The sequence below is a fragment of the Gambusia affinis genome, linkage group LG14, assembly GCF_019740435.1.
Source record: "Gambusia affinis linkage group LG14, SWU_Gaff_1.0, whole genome shotgun sequence".
Classification (NCBI taxonomy): Eukaryota; Metazoa; Chordata; class Actinopteri; order Cyprinodontiformes; family Poeciliidae; genus Gambusia; species Gambusia affinis.
Window position 1 is genome coordinate 25,100,531 of NC_057881.1, and position 24,689 is coordinate 25,125,219.

The following is a 24,689-nucleotide window of genomic DNA, read 5'->3' on the forward strand; positions in this document are numbered from 1 at the left end:
AATCATGAATCTTTTCTTGGATTTTCATAAATATGCATGACTTTGCCACGTAAAGAGTTATAAGTAACCAACAAAGCTCTTCCTACAATAACATTGTCCCAAAGTGCTTTAGGACCAAATAAGTCAAAGAAAATACCTGAAAAGATAACATGAGACACAGTGTACAAAATACAAGTAACAGTGCAGAGACACATCTTGATTATGCAATGAGGGACCATACAGCAAAAAATTTTAAATGTGGCTCAGAGAGACATGGCCATTTCAAGTGATTTGCCATAATGAGAGGCTAAGCAAGGAATGCACAATAAATTAAATTATTTTTAAAATAAATTTTATTTTAAGTTTTCAAGGTTTGGAACATACAGCTGGAGAGAACAATCCAACACGTCTACATGTTACAGCTGTGCACTAGCGCCCTCCCAATAAATTAAATTTTTAACCTCAATATTTTTTCACAAAAAAATGTCAAGCTTTGCATTTTGCAGAAAAGATTAAAAATGATTTCCCATTCCCAACTGTTGACAATTCTCAGATGTTTGTGACTTTACAGTTGAGTTATTGTTAATATCTGCTCTTCATCTTTAAAAAAAAAGTCTATTCTGGCAGAGGTTCTTCCTCGCCATCATATTCAGCTATTGCTCTTTGTGCAGTGTAGAACTGCTTGTCCCATTCAAAGGGAACCTCCTTCAGTTTATTTCTAAGATGATTCATAACAGCACGTTTAGCCCGTGTCTTGTTTTCTTCTGTCCAGTTTCCATTTCTTTGGACTCGCTCTCTAACTTCTTTCTCTAGTTTGAGCAAGTTGCTCAAACTTTCAACTTCGGCGCAGTTGCCACAAGCCCACGGCTGTGTTTCAGTCGTATCCAAGCCAAACATATTTTTACAAGAAAGGCAGGGACTTATTGCATCTCTGCTTCCAAGGTTAAAGGCTTCACATCTGACATCTGCAGGAAGTTGGATGGTTACATCAAAGTATGTCTTCCTACTTTTTTTAGGATAGTAGCTCATCACTGCATCGGCTACATGCTCCTCCCAGAAGTTAAGGCAGGATGCAGCGACCAGGATTTGGCCTGCAGGACGACCAGTGGTGGACATGGAGACTCCATAGTGTCTCTCTGAATCTGTGGTGTTGCCAGCAGAGATGCAGATTGTGGTGGAATACAACGTCTTTTTGGAAGCGTCTCTCTTCAACTCTTTGACGAGTTCCTGCAGGATTTCTCTAATATCATCCTCATGTTCTTGACGTTTCAGTTGAACAACCTGAGTTGAAACAAGCATAATAAGACAAAAGCTGAAATTATTTCTCCAGTAGGATCATTTTTGAGGATACATTGAGTTCACGTTTCAATAAATGTGAGCTCAAAACTGCAAACACTAAGTTACTTTAAATCAGTGTTTCTCAATTCCTGTCCTCAGGCCCCCCTGCCTGGTATGTTTTAGGTGTTTCCCTTCTGCCACACACCTGGAATGAATATGTGGGTGATTAACAGGCTTCTGCAGCACTTGATGGTCTTGCAATCATTGGAATCAGCTGCTCTGGAGTAGACTTTGTAATTTGTTCAGATTCTAGTAGTGCATTAATAAGTATACAAGGAATGAAATCAAAAGAAAGGCAAGATATTATAGATGATATAATTCAGATAATTTTCAGGGTTAAGAAAAAAGGATCTCAGATTAAAATAATTTGGATTCCTGCCCACATCGGTGTGGTAGGAAATGAATTGGCAGATAAATTTGCTAAGAAAGCCTCTAATAAGGAAATTGTTGAGTTAAATATTAAAATAAGTAGGAATGAGGTTAAGAGTGTTAAGGAATACATGAAGGAAAAATGGCAGGAACAGTGGGATAGAGGAGAAAAAGGAATATTTTATTATAAAATTAAAAAAAAAGAGTTGGGGGGTATAGAAAAGGTAATAGGAGTAAAAGGGAAGAAGATATTATTTCCAGAATCAGATTTGGGCACACAAGGTTAAATAGTACTCTTAAGTTAATTAATAAACACAGTACAGGTTGTTGTAAGTATTGTGGAGAGATGGAAACAATACAGCATGTATTTTTAGAACGCAGTAAGTATGTAAGGGAGAGAGAGAGAGAGGTTGGTTAATGAGATGGATAATTGTAAATTAGATGTAGAAGAAGTGTTTCAGAAATCATCAGGAGATATAATATTTGAGAGTATTTTTAGATTTCTAAGAAGAACGGGTACTATGGGGAGGTTATGAGCGCGTGATCCAAACTCCAACCTGAAAGGTGGCAGTAATGCACCTGTAAGTTGTTTGCCAACCGCCATAAAAGACAGAGGGAATGGGCCAGGAGAAGGAAGGAGTTGGCAGGCGGAAAGGCGGACATTTGAACACAACAAACAAAGAAGGCGGTAGGAGCTGATTTGGTGGATCACATAAGCTGTACATTGACTGTAGTAGCATGGCTTCTACATCAGGAGGAAATAGTGGAAATGAAATGGAGTGGATGATAGCGAGGTCAGCAAAAATGAAAAGAACAATCAGAAAGAGACATGAAAGAGCAAGAAGTTGGTCGGATGAAAGTGAGCCAGGAGCGGAAGGCAGTAAAAGGACAAAAATAAATCAAAGAGTGAGTTCGCGAGAACAAGATAATAGTAATACAGAAGTAGAATACAAAGTTGTGGTGGAATTTCAGCAAGAAAGGGGTTATATTCATCCGATAAAGATAACCAAAGCAATAGAGGTAGAGATAGGAAAAATCAAAACGGCTAGAATCATGAACAACAGAAAAGTGATAATACAAGCTATCAGTGAGGCACAACAACAGAATATAATCAAAATGAAAACTCTGATGGGAGAAAGAATTAAATCATATATACCAGGTTATATGGCAAGGTTGAGAGGAGTAATTTCAGGAGTCCCACTTGAAATGACAATGGAGGAGGTGAAGAATGAAATCAAAGGAGGGAAAATAACAAATGCCACCAGGATTAAAAGTAGAAGAGAAGGGGAACTCAAAGATACTATGGCTGTGATATTACAGTTTGAAAACAACATGCCAGAAAATATTCAGCTAGGATTCATGAACTATAAAGTTAGAGAGTACATCCCGAAACCGCTCAGATGTTTTACCTGTCAAAGAATGGGACACATTGCAAAAGAATGTAAGGGAAAAATTAGATGTGCAAGATGTGGAGGTCCACATGAATTTGGAAAATGTGACAAAGACGCTAAAATTAAATGCTGTAACTGTGGTGGTGATCACAGTGCAGCCTATGGTGGATGTATAGTTCAAAGGGAAGCTAGAGAAGCCCAGAAAATTAAGATAACAGAAAGAGTTTCTTATGCAGAAGCATTAAAAAGAGTAAAGAAAGATAGTACAAGAGGAATAAGGCTGGGAGAAACAGACCAAAGTTACACTTCTTGGAACACAAATCAAGGACAGAATGATCAGAGACAAATACTAATGCCAACAACAAATACGAATAATATATGTTCACATAAATGTAAAATAGAGGAAAATACAATGATGGTGAAAAAAGAAAACTTTGTAGCATTTATATATCATATTATTAATGTTACAGTCCAAATGAAGAAGAAAAGTGATAAAATAAAAGCAATAGTAACAGCAGCAGGGAGGTTCCTAGATATGAAAGAAATTCAAGCAGATCAGATTCATACCATTTTGAGTGCCACTGAAATAACAGAAAATGGTCAGGATTAGGATACAAGCTTTTCTAATGGTTCTTCATATTCTTCAATGGGATGCCAGAAGTTTAATAGCTAATGGACAAGAATTTAAAAAGTATATTTATGATTTAGAAATAATACCAGATGTAATATGTATACAAGAAACATGGTTAAACTCAAACTTAGATTTTAAAATTCCTGGATATAACATAGAAAGACAGGATAGAAGTAATGGTAGTGGTGGAGGATGTGCCACCTTAATTAAGGAAGGAATAGCTTATAAGAAAGACTCATTAAATAAACAATTAGAATGTATTAATATAGAAATATTTAATTTAAAGAAACACGGAAATATTAAAATCATAAATTATTATAATCCATGTAAAAATCTTGATAGTGAAATGTTTAAGGAAATAGGGAAAATTCATAGAAGAGAAGTTTGGTGTGGAGATTTTAATGCTCACAACAGTCTATGGGGTAGCAAGAAGACAGATCATAATGGTAAAATAGTGGAAGAATTAATGGATGAAAGGTCATTAGTTTGTCTTAATAATGGAAAAGGTACAAGAGTAAATATACATAAAAATACAGTTTCATGTCTAGATATTACATTAATATCTGACTGTCTTGTTAGTGCATGTGAATGGGATGTTAATGAGGAATCTACACTAGGGAGTGATCACTTTCCAGTGAGTACAATAATTAATGATAATATAAATAGACAAGAAGAGTTAACATTAATAAGATGGTGCTTTAATAAAGCTGATTGGTTTAAATTTAAAACAAAATGTGAAGAAACAAGTCATATAGTAACATTAAAAGGTAATATTGAAGAATGTACAAATCAAATAGTAGAACATATTTTAAATGCTGCAAATTATAGCATACCAAAAATAAAAGTGAAAGGTCAGAAGAAAGTAGTTCCTTGGTGGAATAATGAATGTAGTAAAACAATTAAAGATCGTAATAAAGCTTTTAAAATATTACAGAAAAATTTAACAATCGAAAACCTTATTGATTATAAAAGGAAAAGAGCAAAAGCTCGGAAAACTATAAAGGATGCAAAAAAGAAAACATGGAGAGACTATTGTTCATCAATAGGTTCAGAAATAAATTTACAGAATGTTTGGTCAATGTTAAGAAAAATGATGGGGAAAAAGAACAATGTTAATATTCCATCCTTAGTCAGAGGACAGGAGGTTTTGGTTTTAAATAAAGATAAGGCAGCGTTATTAGGAGAGACATTTGCGGCAGTTCATAGTGGTGATCACTTGACAGATACTCATAGAAGGCAGATGATTCAAAAACTAGGAAATCATAAAAATTCACTAGAAAATGTCAAAAATCTATGTCAACATTAGATATAATATAACCATGAAAGAAATAAAAACAGTATTGAAAGGGACAGGATATTCAGCTCCAGGGGAGGACCAATTATGCTACGCTATATTCGACAAATACCGGAAGTAACACTGAAATTAATATTAAAATTATTTAATAAAATATGGAAAGAAGGATCGATACCAAATAGTTGGAAAAGGGCAATAATTTTACCATTTAATAAACCAGGTAAAGATCCTACCTGTCCAAATAATTATAGACCAATAGTTCTTACTTCTCATTTAAGTAAATGGATGGAGAAGATAATGGTTAATAGACTAGGATACTTCCTTGAGAAGAATAATCTAATTAATGGATACCAATGTGGTTTCAGAACAGGAAAATCAACAATGGATGCTCTAACTAGAGTCAGTAATGACATAGAGAAAGCTTTAAAAATGAAGGAAATAATGATTATAGTATTTTTTGACATAGAAAAAGCATATGACTCACTATGGAAAGAAGGATTACTTATAAAAATGAAACAGATGGGTATAGGTGGGAGAATGTATAATTGGATAGCAAATTTTCTGCTAGATAGAAAAATAAGAGTAAAAATTGGGAATGATTATTCAAATGAATTTAATGTTGAAAATGGAATACCTCAAGGTAGTGTAATTAGTCCAATTTTATTTAATATTATGATCAATGATATTTTTTATGATACTGATAAATGTATAAAATCTGCACTATATGCAGACGATGGGGCCATATGGATGAAAGGGAAAAATATTAAACATGTGGTAGAAAATATTAAAAAAGCAATTAGTAAAGTAGAAAAATGGTCTTATGAATGGGGTTTTAAATTATCAGCAAGCAAGTCTTGTTATATGGTTGTCACAAAGAAGAAAAATATTAATATAGAAACAATAACATTATATGGAAAGACTTTAGAAAGAGTAACAGAATATAAATATCTAGGTTTATGGTTGGACAGTTCTTACTCATGGAAAACACATTTAGATCACTTAGAAACCAAGTGTAAAAAAGTTATTAATCTATTAAAGGCTGTGGCTGGAAATAATTGGGGGGCAGATAGACAGTCATTATTAAGCATATACAGGGCTCTCATGAGAGCAATAATAGATTATGGCAGTATTATATATGGAGCAGCAGCAAAAACGTCATTACAAAGAATAGAAAGATTACAGTGTAGAGCTTTACGTATATGTATAGGAGCAATAAAAACAACACCTATTAATGCTCTCTTAATTGAAACTGGGGAAACTCCTCTGGAAATGAGGAGAATTAAACTAGCTTTAGCATATTGGATGAAAATTAAAAGTAATATAGATGATAATGTGAATTCAATTATTTTACAAAATTGTTGGGAATATGTGAAGTTCCAAAGTAATGGATTTGGATGGATGGTTAGGAAATGGATTAAAATGTATGGATTGGAGGACAAGGAAATAGTTCAGTTTAATCCAACTAGCGTTATTCCTCCATGGTTAATACCAGAGGTTAATGTAGATTTGAAAATTAGCATAATGAAAAATGATTGTAATTTAAATGAAAGAGGGATAAAGACTGATATTTATTTAAGAAATACATATAATAATTATCTTAAAATTTATACAGATGGTTCTAAGAATTTAAAAGGATATGTGGGAGTAGGAATATATATTCCAGAGTTTAAAAAATGTATTTCTAAAAGAATATCAGATCAATTGTCGGTTTTACAGCAGAATTGGTGGCAGTTATATTAAGCTTACAGTGGGTGGAGGAGATTCGACCAGACAGGGTGGTGGTGTGCACAGATTCTAAAGCAGTAGTAGAAAGTATCAAGGGAGAAGGAAATAATAGAAAAGATCTGGTATTAGAAATTCATCATATTTTATTTAGATTATATAGGGGTGGCATTGATGTTTGGTTTTGTTGGGTGCCAGCACATGAAGGAGTAAAAGGCAATGAAAAGGCAGATAAATTAGCTAAAAGGGCTTTAGAGGGAGTAATAGCAATGTTAATTCCTTTTGGGAAAGGGGAAGGGAAATCACTTATAAAAAGTAAAGAAATGGAGGAATGGCAAAAAATGTGGAATGAAGATAAGAAAGGAAGAAGATTATATGAAGTACAGAAGTCAGTTAATTCAAGCATTAATGAAAGAAACAGAAGAGAAGAAATAATAATTAGTAGATTAAGAATAGGTCATACCTACTTAAATGACATGCTTTATTTAATAGGAGGAAAATAATGATAAATGTGAGAGATGTGGAGAAAGAAAATGTAGAACACATACTGATGAACTGTAAGTCATATGAACACAAAAGGAAAGAATTAAAGAGAATAGTTAGAAGTATAGGGCATGAATGGAATCTTAAAGGTATATTAGGAAATGAAGGAAACATAACAGATATTCACAAATTAAGGAAAGCACTGTTTATTTATCTTAAGAATACAAAATTAAAAAGTAGAATTTAATAGATGTGAAGTAATGCAGCTACACACTCTTGTACAGTAGGTGGCGGTATGCACCTTAAAGTTGCTTGTGATCCGCCATAATAGAAAAGAAGAAGAAGAAGACAGTTTATTCTGTAAAATGAGTCTCATGTTGTCCTGTCTTCCCCTTGATTGCTCCCAGGTGTTTCTCATTCCCTGATTACCTCCTGTGTATTTAGTGTCACCTGTGTCTCTGTCGGGTCCTTGTCAATGCCTTCTTGTCCATTCCTGTAGCCAGTCGCTACCTGTGTTGAGCCCTGGTCTTCTGCTCAGCAGTGCTGCCTGGCCTTTTGGACTGTTCATCATTAAATACCACCATTTCATCTCATTTGGATTTGCTGCGTTTCCCTCACCACCAATTCATGACACAACCAGGGACAAAGCTTAATGAACCTCTAAATCAGTGGTAACTAGGAATGTTGTAAACAAATATTTTAGTAATAGAGTAATCTAATGCTTATTCTTACGATTAATTGAATAAAAAAAATTAAATAAAATACTGGTAAATTTGGCATAACACTGGATATCAATATCAGTCCAATTTTTCAGTTTTAAGCATCTCAAACAGTTACTTTAGAGGGGGGAAGACAAACGAACAAACCTAATGTACGACCGGTAGACCAGGGTACGAAAGTAATAACGGGGGAGCAATATGGGAAGCTTAGTTACGATACCTTCGTTCATCACACTCAGAAACTCATCTACCAGCCATGTACTGCCACGATGCGCTTCGCCACCCGTTTGTTGAGACCAAGATGATATAAAATTTATTGTGCGCTTCGTCTGTAAAGCTACACTTACACTTTAACCATCAACTACTCAGCCGTCCGCCATGTTCAGTCTATCCGCTCACCTGTATAAATACTCCCACAGCGCTCGCTCTTCCCACCCAGCAGCTCCCGGAGGAGAAAGGCTGCCGTACTCCAGGCATCTCGCCAGTCATTTTAAGAATGTTTATTGGGCCACCAAAAACTATGAAAATCAGGGCGTTATCCGGGTTTTATTGATTTTTATCAATCAATAAAATCCCCACAGGCTGAACTTGAAAATTGGACGTTATGCCGCTAACACTTAGCTTTCGTCAACAACTCAGAGGCAGAAGTCAGAGCTCCGCACAACGCAAGTAATGTAACCCTAACCCGGAACATGGTATGCTAAATAATAAAACATAAATTAATGAGCTTCGAGAACACGAATTATTTGGGGAATCGTTTCAGCGTTAGTGGTAACAGCCAAGTCACAAAGACTACGGCCATCACCACCCAATGGAGGGGACCGCTGTCTTGGGAAAAAAAACCAAGAAGCTCCCTTTTGACTTAGACATTTCTGCCTGTTCTTTTTTAAATTTCCTTATTTTCCAATGTTCCTCTTCGTTTTCCGAAGAGGGAACATCACCACCCAATGGAGGGGACCGCTGTCTTAGGGAAAAAAACTAAGAAGCTCCCTTTTGACTTAGACATTTCTGCCTGTTCTTTTTAAAATTTCCTTATTTTCCAATGTTCCCTCTTCGTTTCCGTAAATGCAGTTTTGTGTGTGTACCACGAATTGTGTGTACTTATTTAACATTTGTAGGTGTAGGAGAAGGTTTGTGAGGTTGTACTTAAAAAGTTTGAGTGTAGAAATTTAACTGTTGTAGAAATTGTAATTGTCATATGTAGCGGTGTGAGAGTGGTGAGGCAGACGCTGAGACCCAGGGAGGATGATTTTAATTATGAAAATAATCCAGAAAATCCCAAACCCAAAGTCCAGGCAGCACAAAGGAGCAGAGGCAAATGCTCAAAAGTAACAGGTAAACTGGACGAACGCGACATGGACCCGACAAAGACTCAGAGACACAAGAGGTAATCAGGGAACAAGACACATCTGGGAACAATCAAGGAGACAGGACAACACAAAGACTGAAACTCAAAATAAACACACAGAAGACTCAAACCATAACAGTCATTGTGTGTGTGTACTTTTATTTTGTATTCGTAATTTCTTCATATTTGTGACCACATATTTACAAAAACCCAGAGTTCCGCACAAATTTTCTTTTCATGGTTTACAAATCATGTTTCACAGATACAACTCTCCAAAGTTATTTGTACACACACACAGAGGTATTTTGAGACTATTGTCACTCCATACAGACCATGGAGTCACTTTAGCATTGATTATGAGACCAAAAAACTGAATTGTAAAGCTTTTCTTGGATTTTTAATAAACATGCATGACTTTTACGTAAATAGTAACCAACAAAGTTCTTCCTACAATAACATTGTTCCAAGGTGCTTTAGGACAGAATAAATCAAAGAAAATACATGAAAAGATAACTAGAGACACAGTGTACAAAATATAAGTAACAGTGCAGAGACACATCTTGATTATGCAGTGAAGAACCATAAAGCAAAAAGATAAATGTGGCTCAGAGAGACATGGCCGTTTCAACTGATTTGCCATAATGAGAGGCTAAGCAAGGAATGCACAATGAATTAAATTTTTAACCTGAATAATATTTTTCCCCAAAAAATGTTATGCTTTGCATTTTGCAGAAAAGATTAAAAATGATTTCCCATTCCCAACTATTGAAATCTCTCAGATGTTTGTGACTTTACAGTTGAGTCATTGTTAATATCTGCTCTTCATCTTGTAAAAGCAGCACCTCAGCAGATGAAGCTCTTTGTGGAACGTAGAACTCGTCGTCCCATCCAAATTGAAGGTTCCTCAGTTCTGTTGTAAGCTTATACCTAACTTCACATCTAAGCCTTTTCTTGTTTATTTCTGTCCAGTTTCCATTTCTTTGTACTCTAACTTCATTCTCTCTAAGCAAGTTGCTCAAACTTTCAGCTTCAGCGCAGTTGCCATGAGGATAATTATGGTCGTCAGTTGTAGCCAAGCCAAACATTTTGTTACAAGACAAGCAGGGAATGATTGTATTTTCGCTTGTTAGTTTAAAGGCGTCACACCTGACACCTGTAGGAAGTTTGATGGTTACTTTAAAGTCTGTCCTCTTTTCATTTTTAAGATAGTAGCTCATCACTGCATCAACTACAGGTTCCTCCCAGAAGCTAAGGCAGGATGCAGCAACCATGATTCGCATGAAACCACTTTTGCTGGACATGGAGACTCCGTGTTTCACTGCATCTCTGCTGTTAGCAGCAGAGATGCACATTGTGGAGGAAAACAATATCGTGTTGGAAGAAGCATCTATCATCAACTCTGTGACGAAGTTTCCGAGGGCATCTCTAATAGCTTCCTCATTTTCTTGACCTTTCAGATGAACAACCTGAGATGAAACAAGCATAATAAGACAAAAGCTGAAATTATTTCTCCAGTAGGATCATTTTTGGGGATACATCGAGTTCACTTTTCAATAAATGTGAGCTCAAAACTGCAAACACTAAGTTACTTTAAATTAAGGCGAAATCTTTGTGTTTATATAATTTAAAGCTCTTTGAACCGCCTTACTGCTGAAATGTGTTGTACAAATAAACTTGATTGGTTGATAGATTGAACTTTGATAGATTTCTATTTGTGAAAAAAGTTGATTTTTGTGACTGTGGCAGCTTCTTTCACATGTTTGCTCCACCTTCTACCTTTACTGTATAAAACTATCAACAAGTCATCATCATACTTCAAAACAGAAACAAGAGGAGAGTCGGAGTAAAGGGGCCAAATGCACACTAAAACCTTCATGTTTAATTGTAAAAATGGTTCTTTCATATCATTTTTATTCCACTTCACAATTGTTCACCACTCACTGTCAGTCCGTCACATTGACCTCTGTGGCTGCAAAATCACAAAACCTTGAAAAATTGTTGGGTCATAAATTCTTTAGCAAAGCATTTGTCAAGAAAATCCGAGATCATCCCACTTCCCCATGCTGGAGATTTTAGTTTAACAGTAACAATAAATAAAGTTTCCTTTAAAATTAATTATACAAGTGACATCTAAACCTAACAGTAAGACTTAAACCTCAATAAAATCAATCTGGTTGTGTTGATTTTGTCTCCTGCAAACTTTGCTTTTTTCTGTCTAATCATAATAAATCAAAGTCAGACAGAGGAAGTAAGTTTCCAGCCTGCAGATTTATAAAAATAGTTGAGATTATTCCTTATTACAAAACAATAAAGTTTTAAAGAATGAAGTCTAAACATTTTGAGTATTTGGATAAGATTCAAGGTAAAATACTTTTATTAATATTGGTTTACTTATAATAACATTTACACTTACATTTGTGGAGATGCTTACAAGTAAAACAAGTAGCTGTAACTTTGGTATCAAATAATTACAATAATAGATTATTCTTGGTATATTTTCAGAAAACATCTGTAATAACTCACATTAAGATTATAATAAGAGTAACTAATAAGTTATAGTTATCATAAAATTATAAATTAATGCTAAATCAAAATAAAAAAGGGTATGGATGTGATTTTGACATTGAACTTGAAATGGTGTAAAACATGTAACTGTAATTAAAGATCACTGATGTGTTGGAGGTAGATGGGAGGTGAAAGGTTAGAGAGAAAAAGGGAAACTAAGAGGAGAGCAGAGATGATCAACGCCTTATTTGGAGATAGATTGTTGAACAACCAATAGGGTGGAAACATATCTACCCTCTTTGAAGAGGAAGTAGAGAGAGAGAATATAGAGGGAAGTGAAGCACAATGACAATGTATGAACGACTGTACAAATAAATATATCTCACCATGTCCAGCACACATGAAAATGGACTCCGTCTTGGTAGACTAGAGGAATAAAGTCTGAAAGGCCCCGGATAGACTTTCTTTAAGCGATGAAGCAGGGCAGCATCATTAGCAAAAATCTCTCCGGGAGAAATCTGTGGAACGTAAATTTCCCCCAAAAAGAAGATGCTGTGAAAAATCTAGAGAGTGGAAAAAGAAAAACATAAAAAAGTTTATGTTCTACATGCATGAGAAACATTAAGTGAATGTGTGTGAAGCGTCAAACCACAATCAGACACACCTCATCCACTAGTTCTGTCGTGTCTTCTTGAGTGAGTGAAGCTATTACCATTTCCTTAATGAACAGGAAAACATTTCTTTTGAAAACGACTCTGTCCTCCAGATATTGCTGTCTACATTAATAATACTAATAAGAAGAAGAAGAACACAATTAAGCAAAATTAAAAATCAGGGGTCAGCTTTTGTATTTCTATAAACTGACTTACATCCGTTCCTGTTCAGCAGCCTGTAAATGTGAAACAAGTGAATTAATATGTTACGGGGAGGGGACCGATGTCTTAGGAAAAAAACCAAGAAGCTGCCTTTTGACTTAGACATTTCTGCCTGTTCTTTTTTAAATTATCTTATTTTCCAATGTTCCCTCTTCGTTTTCCGTAAATGCAGTTTTGTGTGTACCAGGTGAATTGTGCGTACTTATTTAACATTTGTAGGCGTAGGAGAAGGTTTGTGAGGTTGTAGTTAAAACGTTTGTGTGTAGAAATTGAACTTTTGTAGAAATTGTAATTGTGTGTGTACTTTTATTTTGTATTCATAATTTCTTCATATTTGTGACCACATATTTACAAAAACCTGGAGTTCTGCATAAATTTTTTTTCACGGTTTACAAATCATGTTTCACAGATACAACTAACACAAAGATGAGTTACAAATCCAGTATTTCGCAGGCGCAGATATTTTTACACACACGCACATGTATTTTTAGACTATTTTCACTCCATACATGATGAACTGAAAACTTCAGTTTAGCTGCAGCATTGATTATGAGACCAAAGACCTGAATCGTAAAGCTTTTATTGGATTTTCATAAATATGCATGACTTTGCCACAAATAGTTATTACTAACCAACAAAGTTCTTCCTACAATAACATTGTTCCAAAGTGCTTTAGGACAGAATAAATCAAAGGAAATACATGAAAAGATAACTAGAGACACAGTGTACAAAATATAAGTAACAGTGCAGAGACACATCTTGATTATGCAGTGAAGAACCACAAAGCAAAAAGATAAATGTGGCTCAGAGAGACATGGCCGTTTCAACTGATTTGCCATAATGAGAGGCTAAGTATGTGTTAGGTTTCAATACCTGAAAACAGACCCAAAGAAGAGAACAAGAGTCAGAATTCAGTTTTACCTGCAGGGAGGACACAGTCAAAACCCAGTGACAGATTTTGGCCTATGTTCTGAAGCTTCAACTGAGCCCCCTTCCTGCTTTTATTATAATTAGGAACGCCCTTGTTACATCACAGCGCAGCTCTAAAGGTATGGGGAGTAAAGCACAGCTGCACACTCAAATGCACAGAACTTAACTATACAACCTTCAAAAGCATATTTCATAAGATAAGAAAATCAGTTTGCAGTTCATCTGGATAAAGAGCTCCAGAACGTCTCATTCATGGTACTCTCCTTTTCACTCCTCAGCAGGCTGCTTCTCACAGCTTCCTTTTCTGCAAACACTTCAAAACTCTTAAAGCGCACCATTAAAATGTAAATAAAAAGATGATAATATAAGACCATGTAAAACAAATAAATGATAATAAGCCTTAAAATTATTCCAACAGCCTGGAATGCACAATAAATGACACTTTTAACCACAATAATTGTTTTCCAAATAAAATTTATGCTTTACAATTTTGCAGAAAAGATTTAAAATGATTTCCCATTCCCAACTGTTGACATTTCTCAGATGTTTGCGACTTTACAGTTGAGTCATTGTTAATATCTGCTCTTCATCTTTACATGTAGCAGCATTCAATTCACAGAGTATCTTAAGCTGCTGCTCTTTGTGCAGTGTAGAACTGGTTGTCCCATGCAAAGTGAACCCACTCCAGGTATCTTCGAAGCTGATCCCTAACAGCACGTCTAACCCTTTCCTGGTTTTTTTCTGTCCACTTTCCATTTCTTTGGACTCGCTCTCTAACTTCTTTCTCTCTAAGCAAGTTGCTCAAACTTTCAGCTTCAGCGCAGTTGCCATAATTCCAACGTGGCTCCTGTGCATCTGCAGGCTGTCTCAAGCCAAACATCTCACTACAAAAACGGCAGGGACTTTTTACTGTTCCGTCTATAAGGTCAGATTCTTCTGTTACTTTTATAAGGTCAAAGGCTTCACATCTGACACCTGCAGGAAGTTTGATGGTTGCATCAAAGTATGTCTTCCTACTTTTTTCAGGATGGTAGCTCATCACTGCATCAGCTACATGTTCCTCCCAGAAGTTAAGGCAGGATGCAGCAATCACAATTCTGCAGGATGACCAGTGGTGGACATGGATACTCCATAGTGTCTCACTGAATCTGTGTTGCCAGCAGAGATGCAGATTGTGGTGGAACTCAACCTTGGTTTTGCAGTTTCTCTCACCAAAGGTTTGATGAGTTCCTGCAGGGTTTTTCTAATAGCTTCCTCATTTTCTGGACCTTCCAGATGAACAACCTGAGATGAAACAAGCATAATAAGACAAAAGCTGAAATTATTTCTCCAGTAGGATCATTTTGGGGATACATTGAGTTCACTTTTCAATAAATGTGAGCTCAAAACTGCAAACACTAAGTTACTTTAAATTAAGGAAATCTTTGTGTTTATATAATTTAAAGCTCTTTGAACCGCCTTACTGCTGAAATGTGTTGTACAAATAAACTTGATTGGTTGAACTTTGATAGATTTCTATTTGTGAAAACTAATCAATTTTGGTGACTGTTGCAGCTTCTTTCACATGTTTACTGCACCTCTACCTTTACTGTAAAAAACCATCAAAGTAAAATACTTTTATTAATATTGGTTTACTTATAATAACATTTACACTTACATTTGTGGAGATGCTTACAAGTTAAACAAGTAGCTGTAACTTTGGTATCAATAATTACAATAATAGATTATTCTTGGTATATTTTCAGAAAACATCTGTAATAACTCACATTAAGATTATAATAAGAGTAATAAGTTATGGTTATCATAAAATTATAAATTAATGCTAAATCAAAATAAAAAAGGGTATGGATGTGATTTTGACATTGAACTTGAAATGGTGTAAAAGCTGTAACTGTAATTAAAGATCACTGATGTGTTGGAGGTAGATGGGAGGTGAAAGGTTAGAGGAAAAAGGGAACTAAGAGGAGAGCAGAGATGATCAACGCCTTATTTGGAGATAGATTGTTGAACAACCAATAGGGTGAAAACATATCTACCCTCTTTGAAGAGGAAGTAGAGAGAGAGAGTAGAGAGGGAAGTGAAGCACAATGACAATGTATGAACGACTGTACAAATAAATATATCTCACCATGTCCAGCACACATGAAAATGGACTCCGTCTTGGTAGACTAGAGGAATAAAGTATGAAAGGCTGCGGATAGACTGTCTGTAAGCGATGAAGCAGGTCAGCATCATTAGCAAAAATCTCTCCAAGAGAAATCTGTGGATTGTTAATTTCCCCCAAAAAAAAGATGCTGTGAAGAATCTAGAGAGTGAAAAAAAGATAAACATAAAAAAGTTAATTTTCTACATGCATGAGAAACATTAAGTGAATATGTGTGAAGCGTCAAACCACAATCATACACACCTCATCCACTAGTTCTGTCGTGTTTTCTTGAGTGAGTGGAGCCATTTCCATCATTTTATGAATAAGTATGAAAGCATTTTCTCTGAACTCTCTTCTTATGTTGTCCTTAATTTCCTGTCTACATTAACAATAATAAGAAGAACACAATTAAGAAAAATAAAAAATCAGTGATCAGCTTTTGTATTTCTATAAACTGACTTACATCCGTTCCTCCTCAGCATCCTGTAAATGTGAAACAACTGAATTAATATGTTACATTAAAAAGCACATTTTATTGATGTTTACTACAACTAGAAATGTATTAAGATCTATAAATATATATTAAAGATAAATGTAATGGTAACAGCAAAAATAATCACACACAAGTATATCTTGTATATCCATCGTAGCTTCCAAGTAAATCGATCTGTTGAGTCAAGGGCAGGACTTAACTTTTATGTCAGTTTCAGTTTCCTTTGTGTGACGTAAAGTCAGACCATGTTTGTGTGACCCACCCATCTGGTTATAAAGATGAAGAAGCATGAATGCTTCAGTCTGTTCATGAGTAAACTGTAAGTATTTGATCAAAGTTTCCCTACACACAAATATAATGTTAAAATTTGACGCTGCTCTAATGATTTCATTATGAACTCTTCTTTTTCCAGGGTTGAATGACTAAAAGAAGTTTATTTATTTTTTGTTCCTAATACACACAGGACCACACTTACACCCACAGAATTAAATAAATGTTTTACATCTTGGCCTCACGGACCTAATAAGACAATTGTTAAGGTCTATTAATTCCTTCTTTGCCAGAATGATTTCATCCGTACAGGAAGTGAAGAGTGTTTCACTGTTTGTGAAACAGTTGCAGTGAAGAAAGTAAATGGAATAATGAGGAAGGAGAAGGAAACTCAACTTTAAAAATCTTGCTCCTTTTGGTGGATAAGTGGGTTAACATTAACCACACTAAGCTTTGAAGACTAGTCCACAAATGTTCAATAAGATTAATATCAGGGCTTTTGGAAAATCATTCCAGTAACTTAAGGTGTAAGTTAATAAGGAACATTTAACCAGGAACCAATGGGAGGATGTGAACATATCTTGACCATATTTGAATTGGGAAAATTCACTAAAAGTTAAACCTGTGTGCAGAATCCTTGTATTTAAGTTATTTGCTCTACAACATAATTGTTCCATTCCTGATAACAAATAGTTATAATGGAGAATTAAAAGTCCTAAAAATACAAATATCCATTTTCAAGACTGGCAGCAAAATTTCTCCTCAGAACTGCATTTTGTTGGTGTTTGGTGCAGATTTTGAATTTGATTTGTATCCCAGCTCAAACCTGAAGGGAAAGACTCTATAAAACATCTTTACAAACTTTTATTGAATCAAACTTAAAGTACAACTTGATTTTCAAACATGTTGGGAACGCCATTCGAGACGTCAGTATACAATGTGGATGGAAAGAAAATGTTTTTGTGTTGTATTGTGCAAACAAAGCTAAAGTAGAAAACTGAAGACCAAAGAACAGAAAAATACCTTCAGCATCCCAAAAGGTTCTAGATCACAGCTACTGGTGTTCAACACCACTTTTTGTAACTAAATGATAAAACCTTTATCCAAGCTAGTCTTTGTTGGTAATCCAGTGTCATGTGAAGCTCTTCACTTCAAGTGGAAATAGAGTGGAAACAAAGCAACCAGAAAATGTTTTATGTTTTGTGGAAATCTCTTCAATGTCTTTTTTTAACAAAATTTATTGTTTATCATCAAAGAGTGAATTGATAGATAAGAAATGTCTATCATTGTCAGTCACTAATTGAATGTCCATTGGTAGGTGTGAAGAAATGTTTCCCTCTTCTTTATTTCAGGACCTTACTGCTGAAATGTGTTGTACAAATAAACTTGATTGGTTGATAGATTGAACTTTGATAGATTTCTATTTGTGAAAAAAGTTGATTTTTGTGACTGTGGCAGCTTCTTTCACATGTTTGCTCCACCTTCTACCTTTACTGTATAAAACTATCAACATGTCATCATCATACTTCAAAACAGAAACAAGAGGAGAGTCGGAGTAAAGGGGCCAAATGCACACTTAAACCTTCATGTTTCATTGTAAAAATGGTTCTTTCATATCATTTTTATTCCACTTCACAATTGTTCACCACTCACTGTCAGTCCGTCACATTGACCTCTGTGGCTGCAAAATCACAAAACCTTGAAAAATTGTTGGGTCATAAATTCTTTAGCAAAGCATTTGTCAAGAAAATCCGAGATCATCCCACTTCCCCATGCTGGAGATTTTAGTTTAACAGTAACAATAAATAAAGTTTCCTTTAAAATTAATTATACAAGTGACATCTAAACCTAACAGTAAGACTTAAACCTCAATAAAATAAATCTGGTTGTGTTGATTTTGTCTCCTGCAAACTTTGCTTTTTTCTGTCTAATCATAATAAATCAAAGTCAGACAGAGGAAGTAAGTTTCCAGCCTGCAGATTTATAAAAATAGTTGAGATTATTCCTTATTACAAAACAATAAAGTTTTAAAGAATGAAGTCTAAACATTTTGAGTATTTGGATAAGATTCAAGGTAAAATACTTCTATTAATATTGGTTTACTTATAATAACATTTACACTTACATTTGTGGAGATGCTTACAAGTAAAACAAGTAGCTGTAACTTTGGTATCAAATAATTACAATAATAGATTATTCTTGGTATATTTTCAGAAAACATCTGTAATAACTCACATTAAGATTATAATAAGAGTAACTAATAAGTTATAGTTATCAGAAAATTATAAATTAATGCTAAATCAAAATAAAAAAGGGTATGGATGTGATTTTGACATTGAACTTGAAATGGTGTAAAACATGTAACTGTAATTAAAGATCACTGATGTGTTGGAGGTAGATGGGAGGTGAAAGGTTAGAGAGAAAAAGGGAACTAAGAGGAGAGCAGAGATGATCAACGCCTTATTTGGAGATAGATTGTTGAACAACCAATAGGGTGGAAACATATCTACCCTCTTTGAAGAGGAAGTAGAGAGAGAGTAGAGAGGAAGTGAAGCACAATGACAATGTATGAACGACTGTACAAATAAATATATCTCACCATGTCCAGCACACATGAAAATGGACTCCGTCTTGGTAGACGAGAGGAATAAAGTCTGAAAGGCTGCACTGTTAGACTTTTTATTGTAATTTTACAGTACCTTACTGGCAACACTGTTGCCAGTAAGTTACTGTAATTACCATTCTACAGTACCTTACTGGCAACAGTGTTGCCAGTATGTTACTGTAGTTGCCATTCTACAGTAACTTACTGGCAACAGTGTTGCCAGTAAGTTACTGTAATTGACATTCTACAGTAACTTACTGGCAACTTACTGGCAACAGTGTTGCCAGTAAGTTACTGTAATTGACATTCTACAGTACCTTACTGGCAACAGTGTTGCCAGTAAGTTACTGTAATTGACATTCTACAGTACCTTACTGGCAACAGTGTTGCCAGTAAGGTACTGTAATTACCATTCTACGGTACCTTTACTGTCATGATATTTCAGTTAATTTTTACTGTGAGTGTGCTTTGCAGTTATAACTGCTTTACTGTAAATGTAGTTTATAGCATAAAACTGTAAATGTATTTTATAGTAAAGCTGGTCTACTGTAAACTTGTTTCACAACATAAAGTCAGTTTTACTGTAAATTAAAGTTTACATTTTTAATACAAGAATATTTTTACATAAACCGAAAAATTTCATAAAAGAAATTTTAGTCCAAGTACTGTGAATAAAAACGGGTATTTATTTTCATCAGATTTGTTGAAATAAAATCCATTTATATATTCACAATATCATAAAGAACAATGTCACAATACAATATAATGTGCTATAAAACAACAAAACCATAGAACACACTACAGGTCATGTCAATATTTTTTATGGCACATGTATGTATCAACATGAACATGTGCATCAAGTACCAGCCATAAACTATTTAAAGACTGACTTTTAAAAAATATATAGAATATACTTAACTTCATTTGAATATGAACTGTATTTCATTCAATATGGACACTTGAATGCATCTGGATCCAATAACAGTAACAATCTTTACATAACCTTTTCTATTTGTTGCACACTGTACAACAAAAGAACAACTAAAAAAACTGGGCACTACAAATTTTATGTACCACATCAGGTATGCACCAACATGAACACGTATATCATTCAAATGGTGAACAGTCAAAAACCAGCAGAGGCTGCATTGTCAGAAAGCAGTTAACAGTAGCTTAAATGTGCTCTGTTACACAATACATCACAAAAACAGTGCAAGTGTGATAATGTACTGTATGGTAGACATTCATATCAATAATTATTGTTATATCAGATGCATTTCCTACATCAGAAGAACTTTTATTCCATTCGTCAAACAAAATCAGTGAGATCCATCTTGTGGAAGCTGAACTGTAAAGAATAAGACAGACGATGTGGGAGGTCATGAGATGGTCAGGAAGTTATCTACATTTTCAAATCAACAGGAAGGCTGACAAATTAAGCTGAAGTGACAATGTCCAAATGCATAAAATCATTGGCATAAAGCAGCATTAAGGTGATAATTTGTTTAAAAAAAAATCAATTACACTGAAGTGATAATAGAAGCTGCATAAAGAATGAGCAGGACTGGCTTCACTTCAGGTTTTTGGATTGTTTATGGCAAAAGCAGTCAGTCAGTCTTCACTAATTCAAACGATTGCGTACTGTATTGAGACCCTGCAAATGTCCCCAAGGAGACGATGAAATACAACATGTCATAACAATCTTTTTAGTCATTTTGTTGGTGGACAATAAAATAATAAACATTTGGTAAAATGCTTACCTAGTTGGAAGTCCTCCATTCAAATTCAGCGAGTCGTTTGAGGAAGGTGTTGATCCGGGAGTTGACACTGACTACTTTCCTCTTGACTTCCCGTCTTGCAGCTTGTACTGACTTTGGCTGTGCATTTGGTACCAACATCTGGATTGATCCTCACAAAGAATCTTTTAACAGAAATAAAATATATTAATTGTATTTTTTTTTAAATGAAGACATACAATACAGCAATCAGCTATGGTTCTTCATCATCAGTCAAACTGTCATTAAATTTAATTCATAAATGGTTTGGTGTAAAGTACTTACCGTTGTATCATCTCCAGTGTGGTGGATGCTGACTCCTGATACTCCAGATTGAAGTCATAATATGACCCAAAAAGACAGCAAGGACGCTGGTAAAGTTATGTAGTTGCTCAGGCTTGAAAAATACCTTCTCCTCCATACTGACCATCCACCAGGTTGCAGACATCAAGCTATTTCCTAAAATAGACAAACCCTTGTCAGGCTAACGCTAGTGAGTAAAAGTACAGACTACCATAACTATTACATACATTGCTATATACACAATTATAGTGATAGAAAATATTCCTCTTACCAAGCATGATTACCCTTGGTGTTGTAGGTAAGGTCATTTCCATCTCAACAGACATCTTGGTGGAAGATACCTTTGAAACATAAAAGGAAAACTCTTAAATATGAATTACTGGTAGTAATTTATATTTAAAGGGCCAGTTCACCCAGATTACAACGGGTTTTTGAGAACCTCACCCCGGAGACTAGACTAGACTTTACCCCTACATCCTGCTATCACTCTGAAACTGCGGATGTGAATGACAGTTTGTGAGGCTAAACGGATTTTTTAAAGCATTACATTCCACAAATACAGTATCTGAATGGCTAAGTACAATATGGGTTAACAAAATGTTTGTGATTTGGGTGAATTGATACCTTTAACAAATTAATTGAACAATTCTGATTTAAGATGTGTGTTTTAAGTTAAGAGTTGATATAAAATTACATCAACCAAGATGAAGATTGAGTCTTTTTCTTTGAAATGTTTTCTTTTTCTCTGACGGAAGTAGGACATTGCTGTATTCCACAAAACCAATAATTAGCTGTGTGTTGATGTTTCTTCACATGACTACAAAATTCTCTAAATTATGAAGTACAAATACTGCAGAATTTACACCTGTACATAATTGCACCTGTTAGTACTGACTTAACTTTAAATTTGTAAGAGCATGGTTTAAACAGGTGAACAGTCCTTATATGTAACCAGGGTTGGAAATTAACTTTTTTGTCCACCTGCTGAACCAACTCAAAAAATAACAGAAACCACTTGAATGTTTTCCACCTTTGTCCTCATTTACAGACTCTTATATACTATGTTGGAGATGTAATGCTACTTTAGCAGGCTAACTAGCTGTAGCAAGCTCAAAGTTATAGATTAGGTTAGCTGCTCCTCTACATTTCCAGACTATTTTGTGGCTTCAAATATGTTTGAAGAGCTGTCTTTTTACCTGTTGTCTTGTCTTTTCAAGAGTTGAAACTATGTTAGCACTCAGCAGGACAGAACTGCACAGCCACTTGGAGGGAAAAAGCTTGGGAGTTAAAAAAAAGTCATCTGACAAAAAAGAAAAAAGAACAAGTTAGAATTCATCCTTGTTGACCTAGCTAATCTGCACTCTTAACATTTGCAAGGTCATGGTTTAAACAAATGAACAGTTATTAGATTATTTTATTATCTAATAAAATAATTAGATAATTAGTTATTAGTTATTTTAAAAAAAGGGGGATCAATTATCAGTTAACGTTATATTGTTCGACAAAGGATGTAACAACAATGCTAACAGACACTCAGCACTGAGCTTATCTCAACCCAAAGCTAGTCGTTCGAGGAAGATTTAGCGGCAAAAGTCAAGCTAAAACCTTCGGTAAAATTAGCACCTTAGCTAACGTTAATTCGAACCAGCTCAAAAATAACACCATCATATTTTTCTATCTTTCACCTCATGCTAAGTTATAGCATTACAGCATGATGCTATAAGTTACGTTAGCTCCATCTAAAATGTACATATCCAGATTAAGTTTTGGCTTCAAACAGTTTTCTAAGAAGTGTTTTTTTACCTGTATTGCGAAGAGCTGAAGCAGTGTGAGCCCACAGCACGGCGACAGAGCTGCACTTGCACTTGGACGGAAAAAGCTTCGGAGTTTAAAACAAACGTCATCAGAAAAACGTTGGAAGCGAAGCCACCCTTGATGACGTAGCCAGATAAACTGCATATTAATGTTAGCTAGGATGTGAAAAAAACAAAAGTACACACTCTCTTTCTGCCTTAAAAATATGTTAACCACTAAAGGAGTAAAAATACAGAAACAGGGAACCACGATGAAACATCTATGATGACCGTTGGAAATCAAATAGAATTCTTACATGGCCAGCGCAAAGACATTATAAGTGCAGTACCACTACTGCAATGTGTAAACAGTAAATTACAACTTCAAAACATACAGTAAGTTAATGTAATACTATGTACTATACCCATAAGGCAATGCAAATTACAGTAACTAATTGTAAAGATGTTTTATGTTAGTTTACTGGGCATTTTGCGGTATTTAGCTGTAAAAAATACAGCAAAGGCTAACAGTACAAGACATTATAAATACAGTACCACTACTGCAATGTGTAAACAGTAACTTACTGCAACTTCAAAACATACAGTAAGTTACTGTAATACAATGTCCTTTACCCATAATGCAATGCAAATTACAGTAACTAATTGTAAAGATGTTTTATGTTAGTTTTACTGGGCATTTTGCGGTATTTAGCTGTAGAAAATACAGCAAAGGCTAACAGTGTGCGGATAGACTTCCTGTAAGTAATCAAGCAGGTCAGCATCATTAGCAAAAATCTCTCCAGGAGAAATCTGTGGAACGTTAATTTTCCCCAAAAAGAAGATGCTGTGAAGAATCTAGAGAGTGAAAAAAGAAAAACATAAAAAAGTTTATGTTCTACATGCATGAGAAACATTAAGTGAATGTGTGTGAAGCGTCAAACCACAATCAGACACACCTCATCCACTAGTTCTGTCGTGTCTTCTTGAGTGAGTGAATCTATTACCATTTCCTTAATGAACAGGAAAACATTTCTTTTGAAAACGACTCTGTCCTCCAGATATTGCTGTCTACATTAATAATAATAATAATAATAAGAAGAAGAACACAATTAAGCAAAATGAAAAATCAGGGGTCAGCTTTTGTATTTCTATAAACTGACTTACATCCGTTCCTGTTCAGCAGCCTGTAAATGTGAAACAAGTGAATTAATATGTTACGGGGAGGGGACCGATGTCTTAGGAAAAAAACCAAGAAGCTGCCTTTTGACTTAGACATTTCTGCCTGTTCTTTTTTAAATTATCTTATTTTCCAATGTTCCCTCTTCGTTTTCCGTAAAGGCAGTTTTGTGTGTACCAGGTGAATTGTGCGTACTTATTTAACATTTGTAGGCATAGGAGAAGGTTTGTGAGGTTGTAGTTAAAACGTTTGTGTGTAGAAATTGAACTTTTGTAGAAATTGTAATTGTGTGTGTACTTTTATTTTGTATTCATAATTTCTTCATATTTGTGACCACATATTTACAAAAACCTGGAGTTCTGCATAAATTTTTTTTCACGGTTTACAAATCATGTTTCACAGATACAACTAACACAAAGATGAGTTACAAATCCAGTATTTCGCAGGCGCAGATATTTTTACACACACGCACATGTATTTTTAGACTATTTTCACTCCATACATGATGAACTGAAAACTTCAGTTTAGCTGCAGCATTGATTA

General features: G+C 34.9%; 1 protein-coding gene and 1 long non-coding RNA gene across 2 annotated transcripts; both read right to left on the bottom strand.

Moving 5' to 3' along the window:
- Window positions 1-380: 380 nt before the first annotated feature.
- Window positions 381-19,142, bottom strand: LOC122843916. The gene is made up of 2 exons (XM_044139052.1): window positions 19,093-19,142; window positions 381-1,260 (listed from the first exon to the last, which is right to left on the bottom strand). Exons 1-2 carry the CDS (start codon window positions 19,093-19,095, stop codon window positions 595-597), a joined length of 669 nt encoding a protein of 222 aa, XP_043994987.1. The 5' UTR covers window positions 19,096-19,142; the 3' UTR covers window positions 381-594.
- LOC122843918 lies at window positions 10,720-17,999 on the bottom strand. Its single transcript, XR_006372796.1, has 2 exons — window positions 17,849-17,999; window positions 10,720-10,917 (listed from the first exon to the last, which is right to left on the bottom strand). It is a non-coding gene; the product is annotated as an uncharacterized LOC122843918 (long non-coding RNA).
- Window positions 19,143-24,689: the final 5,547 nt, after the last annotated feature.